The sequence below is a fragment of the Triplophysa dalaica genome, chromosome 8 (genome assembly GCF_015846415.1).
Source record: "Triplophysa dalaica isolate WHDGS20190420 chromosome 8, ASM1584641v1, whole genome shotgun sequence".
Taxonomy (NCBI): domain Eukaryota; kingdom Metazoa; phylum Chordata; class Actinopteri; order Cypriniformes; family Nemacheilidae; genus Triplophysa; species Triplophysa dalaica.
This window is the reverse complement of record NC_079549.1, coordinates 10,495,859-10,518,961: the sequence shown is the minus strand read 5'-3', so window position 1 is coordinate 10,518,961 and position 23,103 is coordinate 10,495,859. Positions and strand designations below refer to the sequence as shown.

Here is a 23,103-nt window from a genome sequence, read left to right as displayed (position 1 = left end):
TGACTGAGTGTTGCAAACAAGATGTGTTGACCACAAGCAACTAAAATCACTTTTTAACCAATGGTCGGTCCATTTAAAAGCGGAAGCTTGGGAATACAGCCGTGATCTTTTCCCTTTCTTTAAAGTGAATTTTTTTTCCTACTTGTCTTTTGTTGTTGTAACGTCATTAGACAGGACTGATTAGCTGCACCAGTGGACGAGATCATCTGGTAGGTTTATGAAAGTTGTGATTGATGGCAGTTGTTATTGGTTTCAATTTTGCTCATGTCGACATAGACATGGTGTGGCTAAAATCAGTATAGATCGCTGTACGTTTTTTCTGTACTGTAATTTGAACATGATATATATATATATATATGTATATATGTGTGTGTTTGTATGTGACATTTCACAACAGAACCAGTCTAATGTGTCCATTTTTCAAAATTGAGATTTTGACATCATCTGAAACATGCAAAAATAAGCATTGATATATGGTTTGTTAGGATAGGACAATATTTGACCGAGATACAACTATTTAAAATCTGGAATCTGAGGGTTCAAAAAAATCTTAAATACTGAGAAAATCGCCTTTGAAGTTGTCCAATGAAGTTCTTAGCATAACATAGGAAATTTACAAAATATCTTCATGGAACATGGTCTTTACTTAATATACTTATGATTTTTGGCATTTGGCATTAGATCGATAATTTTGACCCATAGGCCCACAATGTTTTGTTGGCTTTTGCAACAAATATTCGCCTGCTACTTGTTTTGTGATCCAGGGTCACATATAATGATTGAGGTGAAGCATTTATAGACCTTTACCAACACATCGTCGTCAATGTTGTTGTTGTTGTTGTTTTTGGAATTTAATTTGGGGACTCGACCTTTACACCAACAGTTCATTTTTGCTGAATATCTTATCTGTTTCTGGAGTTCTGTCTGGTTGGACTGATAAAGTTTCTCTGATGTGTTTTAAAGTCAGTCAATTTTATAAATACACAATTTCTCAGATCTTTATATTGTGCCCGCCACATACATGAAGTATTGTAAAGTCTGAATTACGTTAATAATTGAAGTCACATTTTCTATAAAGCTTATGTTGTGGCCCGTTGATGATGCACTCTGATGGCTGATGTTACCCACAGATTTCAATGCATTCATTCAAAAGCATCATCATATATTCAAATCATGTAAAAAAATGATAGACGTGGGTTTACAGAGTACATACTTTCCTTTAAATAAACTTGAGATTTCTCTTTTTAACATCATGGTCTTTTTTCTGCAATTCATTGCAGGCTGTCCTTGTAACTAACTACTAACATGTTAAATCTGATTTATACACCTTACTGTGTGCGGTTGTGTTAATGTGTTGATCTGACCCACTACAGCCCCTTTGTTTTTTAAGTCTTCACCATGTCTTTTTAGATTACATCTAAAGCACAACATGGATCCCTTAGGAGCTCGTTCTCAGATTGTGGATGTCCAGAGCCTCCCCGCGTGGGACCAGCCTCAGGGAGTCCAGGATGAGGAGGACGGAGAGAACTGTTTTAGAGAGGATGATTGCAATTTGACCAATCAGATCAATTCTTTAACATCGCCTTTTGCTTATAGACAAGACATCAACGGCAAGATTGTTCTCTTGTGAGTTTTCTTTACTTGACGACTTCTATACTATTTTCTACAGTTATTTAAACCTTAATAGTCTAAGGTCCCCCAACAACTTACACTTTCAGAATTTATCTGTTTTCTTTTGTTAAATATATGCTTTAAAAATATTACAGGCATTTCAAATCTGCTTAATTATCGTTTCTTTTTTTCTACATATGCCCTATATAGTCATTCCCTCGTGCATACAAATCCTCTTTATATCACAGTCACATGACACTGTTTGGGAGGTCTATATGGCTGCTTTCTAAATCTGACCAGTGTTTAAGGGCAAGGATTTGAACTCATGGCTTCTCGGTTATATAAAAGAGAAAGATCATTGAACAGAAATTCTGTCCAAAAAATTAAATTTAAGCATTTAGGATTTATTTAGTACATGGAGATATATGTTGTGAGTAGTGGTGGGCGCCGTTAACGCAGTGTGACTCTTATCGCGCGATAAAAAAAATGTCGCCGTTAATCTATTCTCAAAGTTGGGTTGGCAGCTGGGTCTATACTACGCAAGCTATGATGACTTTCACCTTGATATTTTAGCGCGGATGTATACCAGCTTAACTGCACTGTACGGAGAGAGAACGAGATTTTTTTAACTCGCGTGATTCGCGTCATTCGCGGAAGCAGAAGCCGCCTCATCATCTCATAACCAGGGCTTCATTCGCGCCGCCTCATCATCTCATAACCAGGGCTTCATTCGGCGCCTCATCATCTCATAACCAGGGCTTCATTCGCGCGATTCGCGCAGCAAGTAGGTCTATTGGCTCTTTGCATTAACATATAAATCACTCGCGCTTGACACGCCATTCGCGTTTGGTCTGAACACAACATAACGTTACTGTGAAATTACCACATCAAACGTGACGTGCTAACATGGATGCAGCTATGAAGCCGCCGGGTTTGCTTCAGGGAAAATTTATTTTTAAGAAGCTTCCCAATGGAAACATCGACAAGACTAAGGGTGTTTGCACCTTGTGCAATGCGGAAAAAAAACACTTTCTCTCAACAGGTAGTGGTCTAGCTTTAGTTGAAACCAGTAACTTTGTATTGAGATCTAATGTATTATGGCTCCTGTATGACATATCGCTTGTTGCTCCCTCACTCTTTGTAAGTCGCTTTGGATAAAAGTGTCTGCTAAATGACTAAATGTAAATGTACTGTAGGAGCTCTTCCAGTCTCAAGTACCACCTAAATGCAAATCATCCCTTAGCTAATGCGGAAGTAAACACAAGTTCATCTTATTGAACATAATTTAATTTTCATCACCAATTATCATAGTAGAACAGCTTTCTCAAGCAGTTTGTGATGCATTTTGGAAACAGGAGATGAGCCCCTGGTCTAATGCGCCACCTGGCTTGAGAAACCCGTTCACAAAGACTTACTTTTAGTCATTATTTGGGTAGCACACATATTCTGAATGCCTTCTGCAGAATTCAAATGAGCCATTTAATCTAGATTAATCTAGATTAATCTTGGAATTAATCTAGATTAAAAAAATTAATCTATGCCCACCACTAGTTGTGAGATTTATTTATGTCACAATAATGGAAATATCCTATAGCTTTCTTGTAGCCAGAAAGTTAAGGACATGTTCGTATAGAAAAGAAAATCAGAGAGAATTAGTAAAACGGTATATTAAACTTTATGAAATGTTCTCAAGACACTTTTATACCTTAGCCTATATGAGGTTCTTTGTATCTCATATGCTGAGTTACATTATTCCTTTATTTTACAGTAATGGAGATGTGGCATTTTTAAACTGCACTGCAATCGTCAATACAAGTAATGAGATGCTAACAGATAAGAACCCAGTTTCAAACAGCATTCACAGATACGCCGGGCCTGAGCTCAAGGACGAACTAATCAAACTGAAAGGTAGGGGGCACTAGCTGGCTACCATACAGAGGACTATATTCTAACTAATTGTAAACTAATAATATTACTGTTAATTAATTCCTGTTTCCTGTTCTGAGTTTTGGAACCGATGTTATCGTCATTTTGTTTGCTGAGTTTCATGACGTGGGTGTGTGTATGTTATTCCAGGATGTCGGACGGGTGAGGCAAAAATGACAGAGGGCTTTAACTTGGCGGCACGCTTCATCATTCATACCGTAGGGCCCAAATATAAAGCCAAGTACAGGACAGCTGCGGAGAGTTCTCTGTACAGCTGCTACAGAAATGCCATGCAGCTCGCCAAGTAAGATGGACTTATGGAAGTGGTTGCACTGGATGCTAATTTTCTTATCAGTCACTAAGTTCAGATCACATATTAAAGCCATTCATGTTGGCTTATTTTAAGGTCAAAACCTGATTTGTTTAGCAATTCCCATAGCAACCAAACATTTTGCAAAATAACAAGAACCTTTATGTGCAGTGTCTGATGATGCTTGTGTTTCTCTTTAACCTTGTGGATGGTTTGTTGGAAATCCGTAGCTTTAAACTGGGAGGAAAGGGAATGATAGTAGATTGTCCAAATAAGATAGCCGTATGGTATCCTTATTTGTTATGTGCTAACTGTTAAAACACATTCCCATGTATCTGTCAGTTGAGTTTACTGGGTGTGTCAGCAAGTGGTTTTGATATTTCAGTTATATTTCATCAAGCAGGAACTACTGTCTGTTGCTGTGCCAAAACCTTTATCTCATTAATTTCCTCTCATAAATCTTTAAAATATTTACATATATCCAATTAAAATATGTTGAAATACATTTTTGTGTTTTGTGTTTCTGTCCACAGAGAACATGGCATGGTGTCTGTAGGTTTTTGTGTGGTCAACACAGTGAAAAGAGCATATCCGCTGGAGGACGCTACGCATATAGCATTAAGTAATTTCCTTTTACCCATCTTTTATATTGTGCTGTGAGTCAAGCACATGTGCAGATCTGTCCTTTCTTGTGAACTTCAGAGGGATCCCACATATTCACTCATCAGAAGGTGCTTTCCCTACTTTCTGTCTTTTCAGGGACTGTTCGTAGATTTCTTGAGAACCACGGTGAGAACATCGAGACTGTGGTGTTTGCTGTTACAGATGTCGAGGAGGTTCGCTTGCCGTTTCGTTTCGCTGTTTACGCAACAGCTTCCATCCTGTGACTCTACCATGTGCTCTCATTTTCTTATGAAACTGTTTTTCCCTAAAGATCAACTTTGTTGTGTTTGTGGGTGAAACTTAGTTGTTTTTATGATGAGGATGAGCTACAGTAATATTCATTGTAAAGTTAGGATATAGAAATATTAAAACAAAACCAGACTGGGCAAGAATCTGGTAAATGCTGCATTGACCCTGGATGTGCATTAACAGGATTGTTCAGCCAAAATGAAAATTTTGACATTATTTACTCACCCTCAGATTGTTCCACACCTGTATAATTTCCTTTGTTCAGCTAAACACAAAAGACGATATTTGAAAGAATGTCAGTAACCGAGCAGATATTAGAATACCATGGTAGAGAAATAAATGCTACAGGAGTCAATGGGGGACGAGATCTCTTAGGTTACTGACATTCTTCCAAATGTCTTCTCTTGGTTAAGCAAAAGAAAAACATTTTTCCAGGTTTGGAAAAATCTAAGGGGGAGTAAATAATGACAGAATTAAAATTTTTGCACAAACTATTCCTTTAAATCCTTTAACACATTAAGACTAAGTAATTCATATGTCTGTTTTTCAGCCCCTGTATTTGAAGTTGATGCCGCTGTATTTCCCACGCTCAAAGAAAGAGGAGATGACCAGTCTTCCTTTTCTGCCAGCGGACATCGGCAATGCTGAGGGCGAGCCCGTGGTCCCGGAGAGACAGATCCGCATTTCAGAAAAGCCCGGAAATCTAGAGGGTGAGATCAACATAATGCACATCTGATCTCATTTTTCAAACCTACATATTTTCAGCGGATGTAATTCTGTCTTGAAAAACTCACTTGAAACAGCCCTCAGCCAAATAGTTTATCCATTCGGGAAGCATTTGATTTTTTATAACTGCAGTTGACACGTCTTCAAAGGATTTCATAAAAAAAAATATTTACTGCCTGCATTGTCATCACCACAGGGTTAAAATTTGGCTAGCTCGACCCTGTAAACCCCGTATAAGCACTGAGGTGAACAGGCCTATTTAAGATTGAAAGTACATTTTGATCCTCTGCTTGCCATGGCACTCAGACGGTTCTGTATATTTATTTGTTAGTGAGAGATTGAACTTGTATATTTGTTGGCCTGCCGTTACTTGAAGCCTGAATCATTTGGAAGGTGATCACCTCTCACTTGAGCTGTTGATCCAACTCAAACACACCATGCATAAGCCAGGACCCGTATAAATAAACACTGCGCTTCCTTGCCTGCCTCTGAACACTTTAATCCAGGACGTAGAAGGGCAGCCCAAGGTCTGTTAGCCACTACAAAAACTCTTTCCAGGTCATTCATATTTCTAATTTATCAGTCTTGATTTTGAATGTGTAAGTTGATCATTCTTCATAAGTGTGAACAAGGTATGATGGTTTATACAGTTCACTCTATAATCACTCTTAATTTTTTTCCCTGTGTCCTTTTAAAGGGACAGTTCACCCAAAAATAATTCTTCTGTCATTTACTCGCCCGTCCAAATATCTTTCAATGGGTTCATCAGAACAAAGACATTTACACGGATTTGAAACAACTTGAGGCTGAGTAAATTCATTTTTATTTTTGGTTGAACTGTTCCTTTAATATCTGTTCTTAAAGGTATAGTTCACTCAAAAATGTAAAATATATGTTTCTTTTGTCTTTTACTTACTACCCTCATGTCTTTCAAACCCGTATGACTTCTACTGAACACATAAGAAGATATTTGGTAACCAAACAACTACTTATGGGCCCCTTGAATTCCATTGTATAGACCCAAAACCACTGAGACACTTCTCAAAATATCGTCTTTTGTGTTTATTCCTCGGCACAATGAAATAGTCTATTATTCCAGTGGACTGACGGTATTAAATGACGTGCAGATGTGCATCCGTGTGACTGCTTGTTGATATCGGGCCTACTGAGAAAGTCTTGCACATGTATATATTTGTGCTCTTCTAAACTGTTTGATCAGACCTTTGTATCATGGTACCTTTGGTTTGTGTGATATGACGCTAAGGATTTTCTTTGTCATGGTTCTATTTGTATAGTCATGTTTACAGTAAATTTTGTATTTGGTTAGAATTAATCAAACAATTCATGTTTGTTCAACCACTGTTTGTCGATTGAACTTGTCCATTTTATGTGCCACCATAGCATTGCTCCTCCTCATGTCTTTTTCCAACACGTTACGTACCGTTCATGACGCTAAAATTCTCCTGTAGTCGAGATAAGTTTCAGAAGTCTTACTAGACCGAGCGAGCCCGTAGATTGTTTAATGCCCTTGTATTGCATTTATAACAATAACAGTATCTTCTCTGACCTAAGATAACCTTCAGGAAACAGCTGTGTGTAACCGAGTCTTTGTAATGTCTTGCTCCACTTTAATGTGTCTTGCCTGCAGCTGTCTGTTTGCCTATAATCTACTTGTATAGTTGTTTCACTTTCCTTCGTGAGCGTTGGCTGAAACTGAAGTATGGGGCTGAGCTAATAAGGAGTAAATAGAGAAAGTTTCTTTGCCTGTTTGGACATCACTTTCCTTTTATTTATATTCAGAAATGGCCAATACTAGAGATCTGGCATAAAAATGTAAGCAGAAATAACAGGTCATGATGATGTGATCCATGTCTGGCTGTACATCACACAGCACTGAGGTTGGAGGTCAGGCCTTGTTGCTGTCTGAACATGCTAATGTTCATTCCAATCATGTGAGAGTAGACTGTACTGTTCATTGCAGCGAAATGCATTTGTGCCTGAGCACACTTATGGGCCGTTGCATTTTGGTTTTCTTCTCATATCCAGTGCTCAGTGTAGAGTGATAATGCATGTTAATACTTACACAAAAGTGATGTTCCTGTCATCTGTAGATGACTCTGGAGATGACTCACTGGAATCAGACCTGGGGCTTGTGGGAAATCACGCCTTCGCTCGCATGGAAGGAGATGTGGATAAGCAGAGGAAACTCATCCTTCAGGGCCATGTATCTGAGGCGGCCCAGCAGAAACAGCACCAAAGGAAGTAAGAATTCTAGTTGTCTTTTGAGACTCTCGACTGTTCCACAAAATCAACATTTACCATAATGAATGTAACTGTTCTTGATGCTACTGGGAATTCATTTCTTAATATGTGTTTAACAACACTTTTCTTGTTAGTAACTAAATGGTATTTCATCATAAATTGTAAACTGTGATAACTAATCATTTTATGGGCACTTTTTAGAAAGTTTACTATAGACGGTTTCAAAACAACAATGTAAACAAACGTTGCTACAAATACACAGTTTTGTGGTGAAAAGAGTCCCTGCTGTTTATTTCTGATCACAAGCGAAATAACAAGCAAATCACATTAGCTAGCAAGTTAAAAGTAAGACCTGACCAGTATTATTTGGGTTATCCGAAGAAGGACTTTCACTTGGCTTACTTAAATGTTAAATTCCATTCAACTAATTGTTAATGTAATAAAATTAATGTACAATAAAATTCAACAAAGTGTTTATTTAATACAGTTATCAACAATGCAATAAAATATTTATATAAATGAAATAAAATTATAGCTTATTTGTTATATTATTAGCCACTAGCAAGACCGATCAACAAACACAAACCGGAGGTTAATTTGGGCCGGTCAGATGAAACATGTATAACAAAAAAGGGAATTTATTTCCATAAATTAATTTCTGTTCATTACAGAAATGAGTGTACAAACATTTTTGTTTATGTTTTGGACGTTTAGATTGAATACATATTCTTTACATTACTGTCTGCTGCTTAGATACTAAGTTTATTTGTTTACTCTCTATTTTTCTAAAGCTATAACCGATGGCTGTGCAGAGCGCGGGCAGAGGATCTCTCAGACATCGCAGCATTAAAAGCATTATATCAAACCGGTCAGTGTTGTTGTGGGTTCTTGTTTGTAGCAGTGTGACGTCTGTTTTATTTCTCACATGTTTACAACACATGCTCACATCTTGTCTCTGTATTTTTTTGTGCACATGTGGACTTTGTGCTTTCTCCATCTGTGTGTTTGCACTCTGGGCAGGAAACCTTTGTTCTGCCTCATTGAGCTGAACATCAGGGGGTTCTGTAATCCGTTTCTCTTGTTTCTGGAGAAAAAATAGACATTAAAGTAATGGTTGCTGTATCTTCAACCTCTTCTTGTAGTTGCATAGTTTTTTGGATAGCTTTTCTCCTTTTGACCTCAAGGGATACGTGTTATGTGCACCATAAACTAGGTTATTATTGGAGCTATAATAAATCTTTTACAATAATCTTCATTTCAGGAAATAAATAACCAATGTTGAATATAAATCACATTGTGTATTTTTTAGCCTAAGGGGGGCAGACTTTCTTCAGCTGTGCACCACGATAAGCTCTTTCAAAGTGCCACGTGAGGATGAAATAAATAAAACGTTCATCCAGATGTTTCTTGTAATATGGAACAAAGAGATATAGCTAACTTTTACATCTTTGCAAGAAGAGTTCATTAAACAGGGTGAGGTTGAAACATCTAATGGGTTCATCACACATGCTGTTTGATGTTGAATAAGGAAATGCATTGGGAGAAAGGTGCAAAGCATGATGCTGACAAGCAGCTGACCTCTTAATCCTGACCCAGCCTCAAAGCATAAGCACACTGTCAGACAATATGCTGTGCACTCTTCTCCAGTGGGTGTGGATGAAATTGTCTTCATACAGTCCAGGTATGCCATGATGCTTTCTTTCTCACACTCAGGTGTTGATAGATGTGGCAGGACGGTCATGGTTGTTGTCGGCAGGAATATTCCGGTTACAATCATTGATATGGAAAAGGTATAAAAGTAAATACACATCATTTCCATTGAGGTTTATTTATATAAAATATAGCATCATTTCAAAGCTGATTTACACGAAAATTAAATCTTAAAAAGAGGAAAATATTATTAAATGTATAGATTAAATACAGAGAAGAATACAATACAATACATGGTATCATTGCAAAAAATACTTTCATTTCATATTCCGTGTGATGCAGTAATATTCAATATAAAGATACTTGCATCAACAAATTGGCATTTTAGACATTAAAAGAAGGTCTGTTTTTTAACATGTTTTTAAGCATTTTTTTAAATTAGACCTTAAAACCTCAAAATGTTCAATTCCTTGCATGGTTTGTTAAAAAATAAGCTATGATGTCAACTTTTTATTAATCTTACCTTGTGAGACATTAATAAAGTATATTTTATAGAAAAATGTACATGATTTTTTTTTAAATATGGAAAACTACCTGTTACGTAAATGATAACCAATATCTTTGTTTAAACAGTAGAGTACACATTTTTTACTTCGAGAAAAATAAAGAAATTGAAACCAGTTGAGAACATCTTAACATTTGTTCTAGATCAAATTTGTGTCAAAGCAATTGATGCTTTGTACAAGGTAAATGAAAACATATTATGCACTCTGATTTAGCTGGGTGTCTTACAGAAATTAGATTTTCAGCAGAAAATGCTAAAAAAATACAAAAAGAATTCATTCCTATGCTAAGTGATTCTTTGCGTGAGGAAGAGAACAGAATGATCTTTTTTGTGTTATCGAATTAAATGTTTTATTTTTTAAATCATTACTGCTTTGATTTTTGCCACGAATGTTGTATGTTTTCACAAGATTTGCCTGAATTATTGTATTGAAAACATTTTTTGATCAATATGTACCGAAACATATCGGCAATGATCATTTCCATATTTATTCTGTGTTTCTTTGTTAGGCCTTACTGTATTTCATCCATGTAATGGACAATATCACAGTGAAGGAGTATGTGATGGTGTATTTCCACACGCTCACCGGTGAACACAATCACTTGGAAACAGATTTCCTCAAGAAGCTCTATGACATTGTGGATGCCAAGTAAGAACAATTTCTGTTTCGTCACAGCGAAACTGCAAACCACCCACATTTCTTCTTCTCTGTGACCTTACAAAGATGACTTCACTCAGTTATAGTCTGTGAGCGCATAAATCTCTGACACATATAAAAAAATTATAAATGCTTTTCGTAGGGAGTCATTAGTTTTTATGATCTGCTTTTGCCAAACAACACTATCTCCCCAAATCAAACCTAGCCAAAAAAAACATAACATGTGGTATGCTAATCGTTTGTGAAAGTCTGTGACTTGGTGTTCTGGTCCTTTGAAAGCATCTCGAAGATTTATGAAGAGCAGCCCAACCTTGTCTTACTGTCTTTTGTAGGTTCTGACAAGCTTGAAAAGCACATTTTCGAAGTACATCCACACAACGCTGAGTCATATGTTTTACCTGCTCTACTTTGGCAACCCACAGTATCGCTTTCCAAGTGGGTGCGAGATGGTGATTTTAGTTCTTTGGAAAGTAAAATGATATAGATTTCATTCATTATAGCATGTGGAGCACGTTGGGAAATTTCGAGGGGGGTTTTGGTCATCAGGGTTAGAACATTGAGAGCGATTGCAATGGCCTTGACACCTTGTAAAACCGAGAAGAACCGAGGTCTCCGTGTTCTCCTGCATAGCCAAATAAGAATATGGCCAAAACACCACCATCACCACAACTCAAGCCCTACGAACAATGGATGTAGCGCCGTGGAACTTAATTTCATAACATCACAAATGCATCCTAAGTATTGTTCTTTAGATTGAACAGACTTTGCAGTTTTCCTGCCTTAGCGGAGGAGAGTGAGCCTTTGTTAAAAGTCATGTCTGTGGGAGGTGAGAGTGAGGTCATGTGTTCAGGGGACATCTCAGCGTGCAGTCGGAGGAAACCACAGTCTTGAAATGAAAACAGAAATACGGTCCAGGTCTAGTTCCTCACACTTTCCGTACGTTGTGGAGAGCGGTGACTCATAGCTCTGAAAGCAAGGCCAGTTTGTCTCGTGCCATTTGTTATCAGGTATCACCGGGGCAAAAAACGAACAATAGAAATATGAACATACGGACATGATGCCACAGACAGGAGCACAGGGATTCCAGGATGTTTCTGTAAACAATCACAATCAAGTGTACAACTAAACAAGCCAATGATGTCATCACTCCCTATAACCCCTGCTCATGGGTTTGGAGAAGAACATCGTGGGAAAGAGGAGAAGTTGATGGATGTGTTGTCCAGATCTGTGTTGTTGTGTGACTTGGACGCGTCCGGCCTATTGAACTCGATTCACAGACTTGCTCGTTCCCAAAAAAAGCGCACGCTTCTGCTTTAGTTTTCTTTCTAATGGGTTTAATGTTATTGTTAATGCAATAATCCTTTCAAAGCCCAATGCACTGGAGGAATTCACTATTTGTGTAATAAGTCATTCATTTTGTTGATATCCATTTTTCTTTGCATTTTAGGTTTAAGAAAAACCTCAGAGCTTTCTACTTCGTTCACCCAACGTTCCGCTCCAAGGTAAATGGGATTCATTAACTCTCATTTGAGTCCATTCGATGTTAATCTAAAATTTAGCGGCACCATGAAAAGTTTTCCTTCAGAGCTCGTACGGGCCCATGGTATAATTCACAGTCGTCAGCTTCGCGTGTTTTCCATCGACTTAGAAAGGCCGCTTGTAATTTAATACGTTCAAACACATCTCCGAGATTCATAATGTGTCCGCACAAAGTGTGGCATAGTGTTCCACACAACCTATTCAGGTAATTGAAGTGATTATGAGTACGTGTTGTCTTTGCCAGGCTTTGCTTTCATTCGTGATATTATTCGACAATTATGCTCCGTGCTCTCCAAACGCCGAAGAACCCCTGCAATTAAGTGTCTGATAATTGTTCGTTTAAAAATGCATCCATTTGACTCTGAGAGTGCTCGGCCATGGTAACATTCCCAGGTGTGAGACGTGTTTGGGATTTGTCATTTGAATAAACGTTACTGAAGCGGAAAAGCTTTGGGGGCTATAGTGTTGGCTGTAAACAGGGTAACAGACAATTTGTTCATACATTTAACAATTTTCTCTTTTTTTCAAATTGATCTCTTCATGGTGCGGTCATTTCTGCCCTAGAAAATAAGTCGTCCTGTCGACTAAGGAATTTAACCAAAGCCTTATAGCAGCTGTTGGTTATTCTGTCTGACTTTCAATGTCAGTCGTAATTTATTGTTTCTCTATTTTCGAATCCAAAGCAGTAATACACATTTGGGGTTCTAAAACACAAATATTTTCATTGAAAGTGTGTTATATGTATCTGGCACTTGCAGGGTACAAATTGATGCCCCGTTATTTTATTGCAAATCAGTTGTGTAATATAATATAATATAAAGAGACATCATGAAAATTTACTACTTAAAGGTATGTGTAAAGGTAAAATTATCATTTTTGCATCGTCAAATTGCCAACAATATTTCTACTCAATTTCAAATATATATATTTTTCCAAATAAATCTATTTGAAAATGAAACCGGAGAAATGGGTCAAAATAACTTATGATAAAATGAAAAAAAATTATGTGATAAACTTAATTTTATCAGTTTTCAACAGTCACAGGACTGGAATGTTCACAATACTTCTAAAAATGCTGATTAATAACAATTTGGAATGGTCTCTTTTTATTCTGCCATTCTAATATGTTTAGAAAAATTAAAAGCTTTCACTTTTAAGATTGCAACTTCTAAAGCTTTTTTGTCTGATTCCTGTTAGGTGTCTACATGGTTTTTCACGACGTTCAGTGTATCGGGCCTGAAAGAGAAAGTCCATCACATAGAGAACCTGCAGCAGCTCTTCACCTGTGTCTTGCCAGAACAGGTTGACATCCCTCCTTTTGTCCTGGAGTATGACACACGGGTGAGTTTTCAAGCCTGTGTTATACCTCAGTATTGTCAAATCTCAATCAAACACAAGTGTGTTTCTTTAGTTACTCTAGGCACCTGGTAAAATCTAAAGTGAAGTTACTTCTCTGTAAAAATCACAGATTAACAACACATCATCCGTGTACATGTTATGGTTTACAGATGACTAAAGAACACTCAATGTTGTTTCAATTGAGAAAGCACATCTTTAATGATCTCACAAAGGCTATATTTGTTTGTCTGTTCATTCTAAAAAGGTTTTTCTCAATTTTTACGTTCTTTGGAATGTGCAACTGGCAATTTCATGCAAATTCCACTGAAAAAATCCTTGGGGTGACTTGTCCCTGTATGGCCTTTAGATATTTGTTTTATTTTTGCTAAAGCTTCTATACAAAATGTTTATTTATAGTTCTTAATGAGGTCCTTTTATATTTTGAGACGGGTTGTGTTTGGCTTGTGGAAAGGAGAGTCTTTGGGTCAGCAGTCAAAAATAACTCTTAAGTATGGGTGGAGGAAATTCAGACTGAAAAGCCTTCAGTCGTGAGAAATGAACCCTTCTGAGAACTCAGCTGCCTCTGCTCAGACTCAACATGAAAAATGGCAGTTTATTCGCAAGATGACTCAACTTGTTTTGTGGTTTAGGGTGACCGTTTAAAGGAAACATTGAAGAAATATTAAGTTCATTTAGCTACGGGGGCATGTAAGGTACATTTATGGTTGTGTTTGTATGGCTTTGCAGAATGTCATAGTATCTCATATTACCATTGCAGTGTTTTGTCTGGCCTTTTTATCCTTGATGTGCAGAACATTTTGGTCAAAAGATTATTGAAATAGTCTAGCGGCTGTTCCAACAAAATCATTCAGGAATGATTTATGTGCAGAACACGATACCAGATTTCTGCTTTAGCCAATGGTAAACCTTAATATTCGTTGGTAAGACCCAACGGGACTAGATGATATTCTTGAGCTCTTAGTTTTGTCACCATTTTTTTAACACTGCACAGGAGTGTGGGTAGTGTAAAAGCATTTAGCGATTTAGGCTTGTAAAGCAGGGTGCTAGGAAATTATGTGACAGTCAGTAGTCTACCAGAGATGGTGCTTCTGGGGCCCCTGATCCCCTTAAGAAGAAAATAACTTAATAAAAAGATGAATTGTCCAATGTCCTGACACAATGTGATTTGTTTATCCAAAATCAAATAATGACTTGATTTCCCATCATAAAAAATACTCACTTTTTTTGTCTTGTGATGCATTTACATGAGACTGGGTCTGACAGAAAATGCTGTACTATCTATAAACATTTCCTAACAAGTTTTTGTTTGTTTTACAGCAGACTTAGCATAAAGGAGTAAATTTATTCGGTTGGCCTTATTACACCCACATCCATATATACAGTATAATGTTTTCCCATATGCTGCATCTTAAAGACAGAATTGATCATCATTAACTGTTCCAACATCTAAAAATGATGAATTATACAGCACTGTAGAATAAAACACATGTGGAGAATTCAAGTGTGTTCAGTATTACGTCTTTAGCTAATGCACACACCATTAGTGGAGATACTTTATTCAATGCTCCTTTAATCTTGGAAGAGGTTTTATCTTTGAAGGACTCTTGATCATGCCTGTGTCTTTCAAAACATAAACATATAATAAACCATACCATACACAAAACTAATATTAGTTATACCCCAATTATTCATGTACATTGAGTCCATCATTTTTTCTATAATTTGGCGAGTCGTTTTTTTCTAGTGTTGTCCCTAAAAGGCTAAAACTGCATAGGAATACAGCTGCTCTTTCTGATTCATGTTAATGAAACGGCAAAGAGAGACGCTAGGTGAAGTAGCTGTGAAGAATCGATCATGGCACTAATGTGTTAAATGGATGCTCTTTCTCTTCGCAGCAGGTGCATGTCGTGGTTCACAGACTTAATTAAGAATACATTTTATCCAACAGGATGTGTGCGCCTGCATTTGATTTGCATGTAAGACATTTTGTACTTGGGCTTTGATGTGTTAAGGAACACTTTGACATTTCAGTTGATTATCAGTAAAGCAAAAATAAGTTTGATTTTTCAGATTTGGTTTTCAAACCCATCCTATGTAAATGTAGAAGTCAGAATACAGCGTTATACGTTCAAATGTTCGAGACCTTCAGCTCAGTTTTGATCACTTTTATCACCTTGGAAATGTGTCCCGTAATTAAATGTCTCATATGGCTCAACTGGAAGCTTTAAACCGAGCTGTCATTCTTTACACTGTTAAACGTGCTGGCCTCTCATGTTTAACATCGTCAGCTTGTTAAAAAACGAGTTTGACTTATGACGTAGTATTTCTGAACTTGATACGCTCCCTGAGCATTCCAAATAGTTTCAAGAAGTTTTTTCTAATTCTGGATCCCTGTGTCATCACAGGGATCCTATTCCTTTTATTGGCCAAAAGCAATGCAAAGGTGGAAAAGCCCGCCAACCGGCGATCGAGACCCGCTTACCATCAAGGTTGTCTGCGCTGCATCAAGATGGGCATCGCTGCTGCTCATTACTCTGGCGATAGTGAAGTTTAGGTGTGTCTGTTTGTTCACGGCATTTCAGTGATGGATGTTATATAAACGGTGGATATAACGCTGGATTTTGAGATCGTTTGATACTGATAGATTGCGTGGTCCAAGTGCTTAAAGATGCCGGACAAGAACTGCACTCGTTAAGTGAAACTGAGTCATATGTCTGTGTTTTGTTGGCAATTGGTTTGTATTCTTCTTCTCATTCTTTGATAAAACAGGAAGTTAAAGGGCAATCCAGTTGCACTTAGCTTTCTCATAGCATATGAAATGAGCTGCCGTGGAAAGTCCAGCCACAGTCACTTTAAATTACTCCACATAAACAGCACTATTAAGAGCACAAACTTTTTATTTTTGACTTTGCATCTGTTATTAGGGGATTTTTTTTTAAATGCATTTCCCGTGTTCCTTGTGCCTAGACTGCTGTAAATTGTTTCCGTCTTGAAATGAGTAGAATCTCCTTTTGTTTTGTATTTAACTTAAAGGTCCACTTCTGCTTCCTGCTAAATTCTCCTCAGCTTTACGAAGTGAATTAACAAAATCATGGAATAGAAGAGAAGCACATGAAATCTTTGCATACGGTTTTCTAGAAGTATATCCTAGAAACCACAACCTTCACTAAATATTTGCATCCTTGTGGTTATTTAAAGAGAGGCCATTTGGCTAGAGGTCCATTTGTAGTTGATTTTCAATTTATCTTGGTGTTCAAGCACACAGGCTGTAGGATGTTGGTGTATCCTGTTCTAATAATGTGGTAACAGTGGCCATTTAGCAATTCCTCATCAGCTTTTTACAGTATTAAGTGCATGTCAGCTAGTCAGTTATGGAAGCATATTGGTAGCTATTTTCCATTTGAAATAAAAAATGGCAATGCAGTATGTAAAATGACAATGCAATTGTGTATTTAAAAGAAATAATCAAAAAAATAATATTATATAAATTACATTTGTCAGTTCCTACACTAGTTTTAATATGTTATTTAAATTGATATTTTTAACGCTCTTTAAGTTTCAAAATTAAAATGTAAATGCATTCTCCGGATTGATTATTTATGTTCAAGATTGTAAAGCAAAACTGTTGCAAAATGAAGAATTAGGATTGCATTTTCATTTACACAGCGTGTTGGGTGTTGCAAAATTCAATGTGGAATTGGAAAAGCATTTCGAGCTGGCCACGCCCCCTCCCCAATACAGCGTCATTGCTTGAAGGAGGAGCCAGCATCGCTCGTTGCGTGCATGGATGTGCGGCTGCAGAACTAATTAAAAAAATATTAAATCCCATGCTCACAAATTGGAGAACAAAAACAAGAATTACTAACGTGTTTTTTTTAGATTTTTACATGTCTGTAGACTAAAGAACTAGTATATAACCTGCTATAACATCTCATAGAGAATTCTCTTCCTTATCAAGTGGTGAGCTCGCCTGTTGAATGTCTCAAAATCACTATAAGTTTACTTTCTCATACGTTTTTATCATGAACGCATTCAGTATTTTGATTATTGTCTTTTTTGTCACAATATCTTCACACAATCTTTCAGAAATGGTTGTTTTGTGAGACCACTCTTCCGTAACTGTACAATCACAAACGTGATCCATCCACGTTAAAAAACACCTGTCTGTACGGTGCTACTTTCATGCTGGAGGCTGTGTTAGGGGAGAGATTATGCACAAATATACATAAACATTGCCAAAGTGGAGATCTGCTTTTACCAAAATTAACCTTTGTTTCTTATTCATATAGACGCTGCAGTTTGGGCAACTAAAGATCAACTGTAACTCGATTCCTGAAATTATGGAAATGTTGCGCCACAAAAACAGTTTCTGAATGATAATAAGGACTCATTAAATGAGCAAGTTCAACATGTTTTGTTTATTAGGCAAATCCAAGTCTTCATGAAATGTCTGGAACATATTTTGCTTAAAAACACCCAATGGCTGTGAAAACAAAACCCTTTTTGCCTCGTCAAAAACAGCTATGCTCACAGCAACCCGTTTTGGTGCATGTCTCTTTAAATGATAATGAGTAACAGCGCACCCCATCCACCTTCCGTCCGGCACGTCAGCACAACACAAGTGTAGTCCTGCCATGGCAATCGTTTAGCTAAATTATCTTTCCTGAACTCCTCTGCGGTTAATTTAATTTTAAACGTCTCAAATCATTCGTCCAGAGACTAAAAAAAGTCGTTCAAAGCAAACAGAACTCATGTTGTGCGTGTATGCTTGCCTTATTATATAATATATATTATTATACTATATAATAAAGCGGAATTATGTGGATTTTAGCACTTGTCAATGACAAGTTACAACATTACACACACAACGTGAGAGCATAACTAGAAATGCTGTGACAGATTTTTCAGCCTAAGGACGAATGATTAGAGACCGTTTAAAAAGAAACTAACTGCAGTGCTCGGACCGGTTCATTAACAAAACAGTCAGCTTGCCAGAGCTGAACATATTAACGCACATAATGTATAAACATACATACAGCTAAACTCCAAGTACCCATTTGCCAAATAACAATACAGCGGGGAAAATAAGTATATGACACATCAGCATTTTTATCAGTGAGGGGATTTCTAAGTGGGCTATTGACTCAAAATTTCCACCAGATGTAGCCATCAAGCCAAATATTGAATTCATACAAAGAAATCAGAACATTTAAGTATACAAGTTCAGTCATAATAAATAAAGTGAAATGACACAGGGAATAAGTATTGAACACACTTTATTTAATACTTTGTAGAAATGCCTTTGTTGGTGATTACAGCTTCTAGACACCTTTTGTATGGAGAGACCAGTCGTCTGCATTGCTCAGGAGTGATTCTGGCCCATTCTTCCACACAAATGGTCTTTAAATCTTGAAGGTTCCTTTTATGAACTTTGATCTTCAGTTCTCTGAGGAGATTTTCTATGGGATTTAGGTCAGGTGATTGACTGGGCCATTCAGGCAGCTTGATTTTCTTTCTTTGAAACCACTTTATTGTGTCCTTGGCCTTGTGTTTGGGATCATTGTCTCGCTGAAATGTCCATTTCAGCTTTCTGGTAGATGGCAGCAGATTTTTATCCAGAATGTCCAGGTACATTTCTCCATTCATCCTGCCTTCAATAACATGAATTCTGCCAGTACCTCTTGCTGAAAAGCAGCCCCAAACCATGATGCTTTCACCCCCAAACTTAACTGTTGGTATGGTATTCTTGGGGTGGTGGGCAGTGCCATTTCTTCTCCAAACATGGTGTGTAGAATGACTGCCAAAAAGTAGACCATACTATAGTCTCCCAATAATCCACAGGCTTCTCCAAATGCTCTTTCGCAAACTTTAACCAAGCCTCAACATGCTTTTTGTTCAGCAATGGAGTCTTCCGTGGTAAACGTGCATGGATGCCATGGCGGTTCAGTGCATTGTTTATAGTTTTCTTTGAAACAACAGTACCTGCTGATGCAAGGTCTTCTTGAAGTTCTGCCCGAGTGGTTCTTGGCTCTTGGAGAACTCTCCTGATTATTCTTTGGACTCCTCGGACAAGGATCTTACGCGGAGCACCTGATCGTGGCCGGTTTATGGTGAACTGATGCTCTTTCCATTTCCGGATAGTGGCCCCCACAGTGCTCACAGGAACATTCAGCATTCTGGAAATGCGCCTATAACCATTCCCATCAAAATGCTTTTCAACGATAAGATTACGAAGATCTACAGAGAGTTCTTTGCTTTTACCCATCATGAAGTCTGTCCTGTGTGCCTCCTAGGTAATGAGAAGCCTTTATAGGCCATCAATTAGGACTAAAGCAGCTGATATCAATTAGGATTGATAGGGGGCAGGGTTTCTCTCTCAATACTGACAGATTTCAGGTGATCTCCTGGCTTTCTATGCCATTTTGCACCTTGTTACCTTCATGTGTTCAATACTTATTCCCTGTGTCATTTTACTTTATTTATTATGACTCAACTTGTATACTTAAATGTTCTGATTTCTTTGTATGAATTCAATATTTGTCTTGATGGCTACATCTGGTGGAAATTTTGTGCCAATAGCCCACTTAGAAATCCCCTTATATCCCCCAGATAAAAATGCTGATGTGTCAAATACTTATTTTCCCCGCTGTAAATATAGAGTAAGTTTAACACTGGCTTTGAATGTTCTATGTAGCCCATGAAGTACTCTGGCTTGAAGTGATTCGTGCAAACAAGCAGGTTTTTACTTATGGTTTCTGTGGGATTTCCACTTAAATTAAAATAAATCCTCTCCTGTCTCTTCCGAGGTTAGGACTCAACATTGCATGTTGTCCACAAACTTTTACCATGGCGTCATTTACACCACTGGAATTCTGGTGGAATTGTGTAGATTAAGGGCCGGTAATATTATAATAAGAGCCTTTCTCTACATCACATCAGGAGCGAAATCATAACGGCTCGATATCACACATGCTTGCAGAGAAAGGCATATCAAAACAATTTTACTGGGATCTTGTTTTTCACATTTACTGTGTTTCTAGACGCACCACGAACCCGATTATAGCACTTAAACACAGACTTTTATTGACTTTAATGCTAAGGGTCCTTTAATATGTACAAGACAACAAATACTGAATGTGTTTACGATGATAACGTGTATGTACAAGCGATTTAACTCTTTTTTTTTTTTTTTTTTTATAAAAATATACAATTTTAATAAGGCTTTATTGAAAATAACATTAGTATTTTTATATTGCTACAGTTTTGCTTGACTATCTTAATCAATCCGGGTAATGCATTTTCATTTTGCAACTTAAAGAAAACCTATTAAAACTAGTATTGGAACTGACAAATGTAATTGATATCATTTTTTTTTCATTCTGCACTTAATATTGCACATATGTTATTTAAAATGTATATTTAAATCATAATTGCATTGTCATTTTACATATTACATCGCCATTTTGTGTATTGCATTTCATAATTAAAAAAGCTACCAATATGCTGCCATACTTGGTGACCAAACGTAACTTTTACCACTGTTTGTTTATTCAACTGAGCTCATAAATGTCATCTTTGCTCCCTCAGGTTAACAGCCCATATTATACAGCTCACTCTTCAGGCCTGTGACGGTCTGTGATTATCAGACAAACCCAGTGCAGAAGAGTTTGACAGGACCTGCCACTAAATGATCAGCGCCTGGGCAAACACACAACCCTGATGACCCGTCGACGTTGTCGGAGGCGTATCTCAGTCATTTCTGGAGGGCTGAGTTTTCTCTGTGACGCTCAGAGATAGTCGATCTTCTGTCTTTCAATAATGCTGTATAAACACAACCTTCTGAGACCTGCTGAACGTGCCAGACTCGAAACCTTAATAGAAGGAACCGCTGGTCTGACTCAAGCTCTATTAGGAAACTTCAGCAGACAGAGACTGAATTTGACAAATATGCATAACAGATTATATTTTGTACAACACATGTAATGTGAATCTAGTTGAATAATTGCTGGAAATATTGTCATTTGTGCTGTTTTTGATTTTTCATGTCATGTTGTTCATCCAGTAATCTCACAGCTAGACTTTGCAGTGTTTTGTAGTTTTAATGCATTCCATGTCTGCGCAATCACAAGCAGGAGCAGTTTTCTTGATTATTTGATTTTCATCTGAAAATACATGTACAACTTTGGCTGAGGCATTAAACAAACTGTAAGCTATAGCTGTATAAAACTGTCAGTCCAAATTAGTCTAGATCTCAGTTTCCTTTATCAGCACATATGAAGGACATCCAAGATATGAATTACATTTCTTTCTTATTACAGTTATAATTCTGTGTAATCATTCTGTGATATCATTTATAGCAAAACTGATACCATGGTAGCATAGCAAATTGTATGTTTACTCCGGATTATGTTTTGTGTGTATGTGTGCTTGTTTCTGGAGATGTTATCAAGATGGTACATCAGTGTTCATTTTGGAGAGTCTTTAAAACCTAAGGTACACTGACATTTTAAAGAGCGTCAGATTGTATTATATTCTAACATATGAAAAAGATTTACATGCATGGCCAAAGTGAAGAACTGTAAATAGTTAATTGTAGATACTAATAATGCTGTCTGTTACTATTCCTTTTGGTTTGTTTAAGTGAGTCATTACTGACACAGTGCAGAAATTGTTAAATTTTGTATTATTTTAAATTAACGAGATTATATAAATCATGGTAATGAAGAGAATATTTGAATAAAAGAAAATCTTGTAGTGGTATGTTATCATTAATCTTCCTTTTGTTCTTTTTGTGTGGAAACTATAACACCATTGGTCGACATTTTTGTCTTTCTGTTATTTAGATTGTCTTTTATCATGCGTCATATATTTTAAAACACATTAAGGGAAACATCAAATTCTGCTGTATTGTTCCATTGCACATAACAGATTAAAGAACAAACAGAGCTGCATATTTACAGTCATTGGACTTGTGGAGTCCGCAAGTGCTGTTTATCACATTTTTATGCATTAGATAGACATCTGACTAATTCTGCCCTCCGAACATTTAATTTACCAAAATCTGATCTAATCTTAACAGTTGATTTTTGTGTTGCAGATCCAGATCATTCAGCTCTCATGTTCAACATTCCCTAGTGTTTTCTTATCATTCCTTAGCCTACTCTGGACATGCACCATGTGCAAAAAATGTGCGCTGCTCCTTTAGAAGCTAAATGATCTCGTTTTTATTCAGACTATTTGCTGACATCGAAATTTATTGATGCGCTAACCAAAGCACTGCGATGAAACAGAAAAAATATGATGTGACAGAATGAAATAAAATAGATCGACTGCAGCAGTGATGAACTGAGTGAATGTAGATGCTCGATGTCTTTTATCAGTGCTGGAACTGAAAATATGGCATTGATTATTACACAATCTGCTCTCCACAACACATTGGCTTAAAGAAAAGTCACGGAGGCAGAAGGGCACTGAACGGTCACGTTGACGTAAGTGTTACCGCCAGCAGGGGGCAGCAATAGTCTCAAACATGGTTTGCTAATTGACAAACTTAAAGTTTGCTTAAAGACTCGAATGTTATAAAAT

The 23,103-nt window shown here is 37.2% G+C and overlaps 1 protein-coding gene across 1 annotated transcript; it reads left to right on the top strand.

Annotated features, from left to right (window-relative positions):
* Positions 1 to 22,283, top strand: gdap2 (ganglioside induced differentiation associated protein 2). Its single transcript, XM_056755795.1, has 14 exons — positions 1 to 209; positions 1,411 to 1,626; positions 3,380 to 3,519; positions 3,688 to 3,841; positions 4,381 to 4,469; positions 4,607 to 4,683; positions 5,310 to 5,469; positions 7,597 to 7,747; positions 8,539 to 8,615; positions 9,461 to 9,537; positions 10,472 to 10,611; positions 12,068 to 12,122; positions 13,357 to 13,500; positions 21,106 to 22,283. The coding sequence occupies exons 2-14, from the start codon at positions 1,430 to 1,432 to the stop codon at positions 21,145 to 21,147; spliced, it is 1,503 nt and encodes a 500-aa protein (XP_056611773.1). The 5' UTR covers positions 1 to 209; positions 1,411 to 1,429; the 3' UTR covers positions 21,148 to 22,283.
* Positions 22,284 to 23,103: the final 820 nt, after the last annotated feature.